Source organism: Lactuca sativa, chromosome 5, assembly GCF_002870075.4.
Source record: "Lactuca sativa cultivar Salinas chromosome 5, Lsat_Salinas_v11, whole genome shotgun sequence".
Classification (NCBI taxonomy): Eukaryota; Viridiplantae; Streptophyta; class Magnoliopsida; order Asterales; family Asteraceae; genus Lactuca; species Lactuca sativa.
Window position 1 is genome coordinate 286,472,283 of NC_056627.2, and position 8,338 is coordinate 286,480,620.

An 8,338-nucleotide genomic window follows, 5' to 3' on the forward strand; every position below is an offset into this window, starting at 1 on the left:
TCTTAATAACGTGAAATCACTAGTAATTAACAATAATATTTTAAAATTGTATTTTCATCATTTTCCAAAGTTAAGCATAACAAAAAACCAACACTTTTGTCTTTTAGAATTTTATCATTCTTTCATCCATAAAACTTATGTTATTTTTAACATTTAATATATTACTAATGAATAAAAAATTGTATATATAATATATGCGGTGCGGTGTGTTTTTTAAAAACTGAAAACCACAACACACCATAAATTTGCGGGTTTTGAAAAACAGAAAATCTCATCATCGGTTTTTGTTGCAGTTGTAGTTTATGCGGTTAGTTTTAGTTGCGGTGTGATTTTTGCTAATCCTTAGTTGCAACCTGAAAATACTAATTATTTTGGTTTAAAAAAAAATTAAAAGCATGGTATTTTTTATTAAATTCTTCCCCCAAAATGGTATTTTTGTTATTTTTTTAAATATACTGGATGCCCCACAAAATTCAAGTTGTGATAAAAAAAAAATTAAAAATGAAAAAAAAAAGGTAACGAACATTTAGACTTTGTAATCAATAATTAATCTATTATTATTATTATTATTATTATTATTATTATTATTATTATTATTATTTTATCTTTAGAACTTTCTTCAGAAAATATTTCTTTTTTGTCTATCTTTATAATTGTGAATCGAGTCATTAGTTTTGAGTAGAACGACTTTTTCCTAGTCGAATATGAACATGGTGGCCGATTATTTTTGAACTCGAGCGTAATCCATGCTTATAATTTAATAACCGAGTCAACCTCATATGCCTTTAATTATAAACAATGCATGGATATTCCCCACTTTGTTACTTCTACTTGTTTTTTATTGACAAATCCAAAAAGCTTATAAATTCGCTTGCTTAACGACTCACACAACAAACACCAACACCAAATGGGTTCTCAAGCACCTCTTGGACTCCCCACCATAGATTTCTCCGACGTACACAAGTACAACCGAGGAACCCTTGTTTGGGACTCAACAAAAACACAAGTGTTGGAAGCCCTCCAAGATTATGGATGTTTTGAAGCATCTTTCAATAGGATTTCACCTGCTACTCGAAAATCAATGTTCGCTTCATTGGAACAACTTTTTGATCTTCCATTAGAAACAAAGGTAAGAAACATCCCTGACAAAATCTTTAATGGTTACATCGGACAAGCCAAAGAGATCCCAATCTATGAAAGCTTGGGAATTGAAGACCCTGAAAGCTTCACTAATCTCATGTGGCCCCACGGCAACACTGAATTCAGGTATGTAATCTAGTGTAATTTATTAGTTACTCACAACTTAAAAATTTCATAATCACTCGTAGTTCTCACTTTATGTCTATATAGAAGACATTGTTTTAACCATGGTAATTAAGTTCTATATATAAACTTAAGGTTTGACTTTGTGTTTATGAGGGAAAAAACAGTCAAAGGTTGATCACTTGTCAATTGGCAAGCAATATAATTCCCTCTCATTGACTAGTTTTCCTTCTAATGTCGACCTGATTTTTGTTTCGTGATATCTTGTGAAATTAATTTGTAATTACTATGAAATATATATCAGCAACAACATACAAGTCTATCGGGAGAAGTTAAGAGAGGTAGACGAAATTGTGAGGACGATGGTTTTGGAGAGTCTGCATATGGAGAAATACATTGAGGAACACATGGAGTTAACAAGTAATCTAATCCGGGTTATGAAATATAGAGCACCTGAGAAAGACGAATCCAATATGGGACTACTAAGTCATGCCGATAAGAATATGTTGACAATTTTGCATCAAAACGAAGTTGAAGGGCTTCAAGTGCAAAAGAAAGATGGAGAGTGGATTAAAGTGAAACTTTCATCAAACAGTTTTGTTGTTATGGTCGGAGAAACCTTCCGGGTAATTTTTCAAAACTATCATATATATAACTTCTGTTTTTAGAAATACACCATATGTTTATAACTAACAAGAAAGCCTTATGTTGGCGACCAATATGCAACCCATACAATGTATTTTCAAGATTTTTATTGTTATAAGTTGTCCCTATATGGGTATATACTTTTTCATTTGAGTATTGTTTAACTCTTAGTAACTTAATATTAAAGAATTTTGTAATAGTTAATGTTTAGATTTATTAATTCGTATGTACATGTTTATATTCTTTTTGTTATAACGGTTCTCTGTGCTTCTACTTGCAATTTTTTTAATATGCCCGTAATAATATGGATACAGGTTTGGACAAATGGCCGATTGCATGCAGCGACTCATAGGGTGGTTATGAGCGGAGATAAAAACCGGTTTTCAATTGGGTTTTTTTCGGTTCCAAAATGGGGGAAAATCCTAAAAGCCCCTGAAGAAATGGTAGATGATGAACATCCGATACTCTTTAAACCTTTTGATTTTGGAGAATTTATGAAATTCTTCTCTCGCAAAGAAAATGTGAATGATAAATTTGGGCTGGAAAAATATTGTGGCGTGTCTTACTGAAAATATTATGTAAGTTGGCAAGTAAATTTCAAGTATAAAGAAAACGTTTGTATCTATAATTTTGCTAATTATATTTTCTGTAAATAACCCATGGTTTTTAAGGAGAAAATATTGTAAGCCTTTTGTTTTACTAAAGTTCAATAATAGCATTGGTGACGCTTCTTGCGTTGCTAAGATGATTTCATGTGCCAATGGCTTTTCTTTTTTTTTTTTTTTTTTTTTTTTTTTTTTTTTTTTTTAATTGTTTATCAGATGTATTTCTAGCAATCTTTATGTCGTTCATTTTATATTTTTTCAGGGAATATACGTTGATTTCAAAAGCCTTATGTGAAAAATAAAAATAGGCCACCAAATACATTTTTATATAAAAGCAAAAAAAAAAAAAAAAAAAAAAAAAAAAAAAAAAAAAAAAAAAAAAAAAAACCTAAGGGTGGGAATTGTCACGAGGGGAAACTAAAAGTAAATCAAATTTATCAAAAACAAACAAATGCAAATTTTTACAAATTAAGGGGCAAAAATACAACTTTTAGAAACTGATTTATAAAAATAATTGAGGGGAAGGGTAGATTTTGAATCATGGACTATAAATCAGGATCACGAAATATAACTTAGGAAAATGTCACCCGAAATTGATACGTCGCATAAGACAAAATATTTATCAAAATTGGAAAAATGAAAATATATAAAAGTTTAAGGGATTAAAAATGTAACCTTTTGAAGATGACTTGTAAAATGAATTGAGAGGATGGGTAGATTTTGACGCATGAAGTATAAACCAGGTGCTTAAAATGTAACTTACAAAAATGTACTCATCAACATCATCTCCATTCTTAATAAAAAACTTCATTCATACTTATAAAACTAGTATTTTTTTTTTAAATCTCATAATCCCCTATAAAAATTTGCACACTTCATACATTTGAAACCTCCTATTTTAATAAATACTACTAAAAAATCTCTTAATAATGATTAACAATTCAAAGGTTTTATAACTTATATAATATATTTAGTAAACAATTAATGGATACTCTACTATAAAAATGTCAATCTTTTTGAGTAGACAAACAAATACAATCCACATAAAAAATTTACAAAGGAAACAAGTTTAAAGTTTTTCGTGTTGGTTTGAGGACTTTGAACAATTTTTCGAGCCATGTTATTATGTTGAAGTTTTTAATTTGTAAGTTTGTTATACTAATTCTTTTTTGTATTTTTTTATTAAGTATTCTTTTAAAAATATCATTGTATGTTGTTGTTGAAATTTTAATGTAAATTAGATTAGATTCATGTTATCGATTATATGTTATGGAGTGTGATATATATATATATATATATATATATATATATATATATATATATATATATATATATATATATATATATATATATATATATATAATATTTAATTAACTATTGTATACATGTTTGTATGTTCATGTTGCTTCAAAACAATAATTAATTAAAAATCTTGGATATGACATATTATCCATGTAAGCCTTTTTTAAAGTGCAAATTGTCTATCTTATCACTTTATATTTTAGTATACGTTTAACATTTTAATTAGAATAATTAGTGTTTTTTAAAAGTTTCTTTCACTAATTAATAATAACAAGTGGTTTTAAAATTAATAAACAATAATTATAACTAATAAAATCAAATTATATGGATATGTCATATCATCAATGCAAGTCTCTTTTGAAATGCAAATTCTCTATCTTATCACTTTATTATTTAGTGAATGTTTCACATTTTAATAATAATATTAAGTGTTTCTTAAAAGTGTTCTTTAACTAATTATTAATAATAAGTGGTTTAAAACCAATGAATAACAATTTTAAATCATAATAACATCAAATTATAAATTACATTTAGCTATAAATAAATTGTATTTATGAACAACATTATTGAAATTAGAAAATGACCGCATAAATAAACATATAATTAATCAATAATAATAATTATTAAAAATAATACTAAATAAATAATTATATTTAATTCTATTAATGAGGAATGTGGGTTGATGTCAATGAATATTATTATTCAAAATAATATATATATATATATATATATATATATATATATATATATATATATATATATATATATATATATGTATATATATTAGTGTAAAAATAATATCTCAAAGTTAATGTTAATAACATAACCGTTTTAAACATATATTTTTCAATATTTTAACAATATATTTTTAATCTTCGCTGCGCAATGCGCGAGAATTTGTCTAGTTCTTAATAAAAGCTTGTGTCAAAACTAATTGTCCATCTTTTAGAGTAGCCACGTGGCATTCTCTCCAATAATTCTATTTATTTTCTCCGGCCCAATTAATCATTCAATATCAAATCTATAAGGCTGAAAGGTATGGAGCGGGAGAGTTTCCCTCTCACTAGAACACCGTCCCCTGGCTGAAGGAAGCAACCCACGGGAAAGAGGTGGAGGGAGCGGTGCCGCACTCTCTCTCTCCTCATTCTATTGTGCAGTTTTATTTTTTTTATTTTTTTTAATATTTATAAAATTATATGCCTATTAAAAAATATATAAAAAATATATCTAAATTTATGGTTTTTAATTTCCTACAAAATGAGTATAATATATATATATATATATATATATATATATATATATATATATATGAAATATATTTTAAAAAAAAAATACTGAGGGAGGCTTCCCACCCATTCATTGGGTTTTAGGTGAGGAAAAGAAAAATAAAAGAAATGATGGTGTGGCCCAAGTGAGGAAACATCCATTCCATACCCTCGGATCTGACTAGTTCTTTTGTTTTCCACTCAAGAAATTTGGTCTTCACCTGTTTCCTAATTTTTCTCAAATCACCAATGCAATCGTAATAAATTAGGAAATCCCTTCTGTGTATCTCTCCTAATTTACGGTTTTTATTTGTGTAGATCGTGTGTCAGGTGCAATTGTAATTGTTTTGTTTTCCATCTCCCTTACATGCAATGTTTTAAAAACCGGTTTTTTAGTTGAACCGGTATGGTGACCGGTTCCCGGTTTAACCGGTTCGACCGTCGGGTGAACCGGTTTCTATATTTTTCATGTATTTTTCTATTTTCCTACACATGCATACATATAGAAATTATGAATTTGATGTTTACAAGTTCAAACATTAAAAATACATATAAAAATAAGTTGTAGATGAATCCAAATACATTAAAATAATACTTAACCGTAAGTTTTAGTGTTTTACATTAATCCATATATGTCAAAAAGAAAATAAAGTATAATACCGAAACGAAATATAGTTTTTGATGAATACAAACACATCAAAAGAATTTATAACATTTACCATATGTTTTTATTTAGAGAAAACTAAATAGATTTGAAAAAAATTACCAAAGTTTATTATGTAAATGGTTTTTTTTTTCATGTGTTTTTATTCGTTTTAACCGGTTCAACCTGTTTATTTTGACCGGTTCAACTGGTTTTTTCTAAAAACCAGCCGGTTCAATCCGGTTCAGAAATCAATGTAAAACCGGTGATAGTTGAACCGCTCGCTCTCCCAGTTCCTGGTCCAACCGGTTCGACCGACCGGTTCAAACCGGTTTTTAAAACATTGCTTACATGATCATTGTGCTTCCTATCCAACAATTTGTGTATGTGTTAAGATTTGTAGAAAAGGCAAATTAATATACTATGAATACATCTCCCTATCTTATTCATTCTCTTCTTTGTCAAACAATTGATATGGTTCATGTTTTTCTAATGTTTATTAACAACTATGTGATGGTCTCATAAACGATCCTACATCAACAATTTAAAGAAGATAGTCAAAATCAGCAATCGGCATGGACATACGACATGGAAATATGCAATGACCCACGCTCTATGTACCCCTTTGATATCGCAACAACGACCCACCTCCATGGCCATCTCTTTGAGCAGGCAACAACTTTGTGTGATTACAAAATTAGGGTTTGTGTCTTTGATGTGCAAAGAAGGTACATATTAAATTATTTTTCGTATTTTTATGTAATTAGTTATAGGATCTTACAGAAAACAAGATCTTCTATTCAGCAATGCCTTTTTGTTTGTTCCTAATCTCCTTTGACGATTCTGCATATGAAGTAGTTAAAATATGCATTGAGGTACGTCCAGTCCACTTCTTCACATACACATATATACATACACCAACAGAGTACAATGGTGATGACTTGAATTTAAATACATGGTTAATGAGTTTTGTTTTTTATTCAATTTATATTTTCGATTAATTAACAAAAATTTTGTGTTAATTGGACATGTGGTTTTAATTGGTCCGGTGAAAATCTTTTTTTTTCTTCTGAAAGTGAAGAAAGCAAATCTTTTTTTTCACTGCTATAACTAAACAAACCTCATCTTTTTACATCCCATGGTTTTACCTCCACGGTTTCCTCTATGAACCCTATAATAAAAAATTATATTGTCCAAAGGTTGATAATCATCGTTTTATTCAACATTCTCTGGTCAAATGATATTTTTTTTTACATTTTCTATTAAATGTTTTCGCATGCAAGTTGCATCTTCTGTTTTGTTAATGTCATTTAATACAAATGGATAAAGTTGGTTTTGTTTAAAGGGGAGATGGAGTGTACCATTAAGAAATTGGGAGAAAGCAACATAAACTAGACGACTTGAAAACAAGGTGAAGCTACAAAAGGAGATTTTTTTCCTTTTATCCAAGGAATTACAAATAATAGGCTTGTATTTTTAATCTTTAGTTATGGTTGAACAACATAATTGTGCTAAAAATTGGAATAACTTTATAGACATGGTAAATCTTGTTTTATGATAGCAATTGTGATGTCACAGATAGGAAATGGAACTATCATTGTGGTTATTTTCTAAATCATTGATTAATCCCTCTTTTAGACACATTTTGGTTGAGAGTTTGGTTTTGGGGTAATTAGTCATTCATAGTTACTAAAGTGAAAATAAGTTTTTCTTTTTTACTTAATCTTGTGTTCATATTGGAACCAAAGTGACATGTCTATGTGTTTGGTTTCTATTACTCAAAATAGAATTTAAATTTAATTTTAAAAAAATTATTTTTGAATTGTACAATATAACATCCTGCTATTACCTCTTTTGCCACGTGTCATCTCGAGAAAGCATCATTGGTAGTTTTTTCCCCAGTAAAATGCATAAACTAGCAAATGTATTTTCCATTTTCTTCTTATTATGGTAATATACCTTCATTTCCTTATTACAACAATGTACTTTGAAGATTATTTTGTTAGAGCTTACTACTTTATCAAATATTGTTTCATTTAATGGTATAAGACCTACCATCATATTGCAAGTGGATTGGAATACAAAAAGGCTTGAAAATTTATATGTTCTCTTTTAATGCTTTTTAATGCTCTCTGTCTTACATTTTTTACTACATAAAGTTCTAAATTGCATAATTTTTTTTTTGCATGTATTTGTTGTCCTTTAAAAAGGAAACATTCATGAAACTAATTTTTTAAAAACTGAAAGGTAGATGCTATATTAGAAACTAAATTTAAGAGTATATTACACGAATGGTCCTTATGATTTAGGTTAATTTGCACATTTGGTCCCTAACTTATTTTTTAAACTTGGAAGGTTCCTATTGTTTGTTTTTATTACGCGCTTGGTCTCTGTCTTACCTAAAAAAACTATTTTGCCCTTGATATATTAAAATTGTCTACCTTTAGCTACAGTAAAGTGGCTAAAAAATTGACAAGAATATAGATATTTATATAAAAGACCCTCTGCAAACTCAAAACATAAAACAGCCAATATTGCAACAACAGACATATATATTAATAATTGAGGGATATTTTTGTCAATTCCTTAGCCACTTTACTATAGCTAAAGTAGAC

General features: G+C 28.3%; 1 protein-coding gene across 1 annotated transcript; it reads left to right on the plus strand.

Annotated features, from left to right (window-relative positions):
* Positions 1-732: 732 nt before the first annotated feature.
* LOC111910122 (probable 2-oxoglutarate-dependent dioxygenase AOP1) lies at positions 733-2,669 on the plus strand. The gene is made up of 3 exons (XM_023905907.3): positions 733-1,266; positions 1,568-1,889; positions 2,223-2,669. Exons 1-3 carry the CDS (start codon positions 908-910, stop codon positions 2,475-2,477), a joined length of 936 nt encoding a protein of 311 aa, XP_023761675.1. The 5' UTR covers positions 733-907; the 3' UTR covers positions 2,478-2,669.
* Positions 2,670-8,338: the final 5,669 nt, after the last annotated feature.

Excerpts from the sequence above, each read along its gene's own strand:
- LOC111910122 (XM_023905907.3), top strand. The coding sequence starts at position 908 with ATGGGTTCTCAAGCACCTCTTGGACTCCCCACCATAGATTTCTCCGAC. Across the intron at positions 1,267-1,567 it reads CACGGCAACACTGAATTCAG|CAACAACATACAAGTCTATC; the intron begins GTATGTAATCTA and ends AATATATATCAG. Across the intron at positions 1,890-2,222 it reads TGGTCGGAGAAACCTTCCGG|GTTTGGACAAATGGCCGATT; the intron begins GTAATTTTTCAA and ends ATATGGATACAG.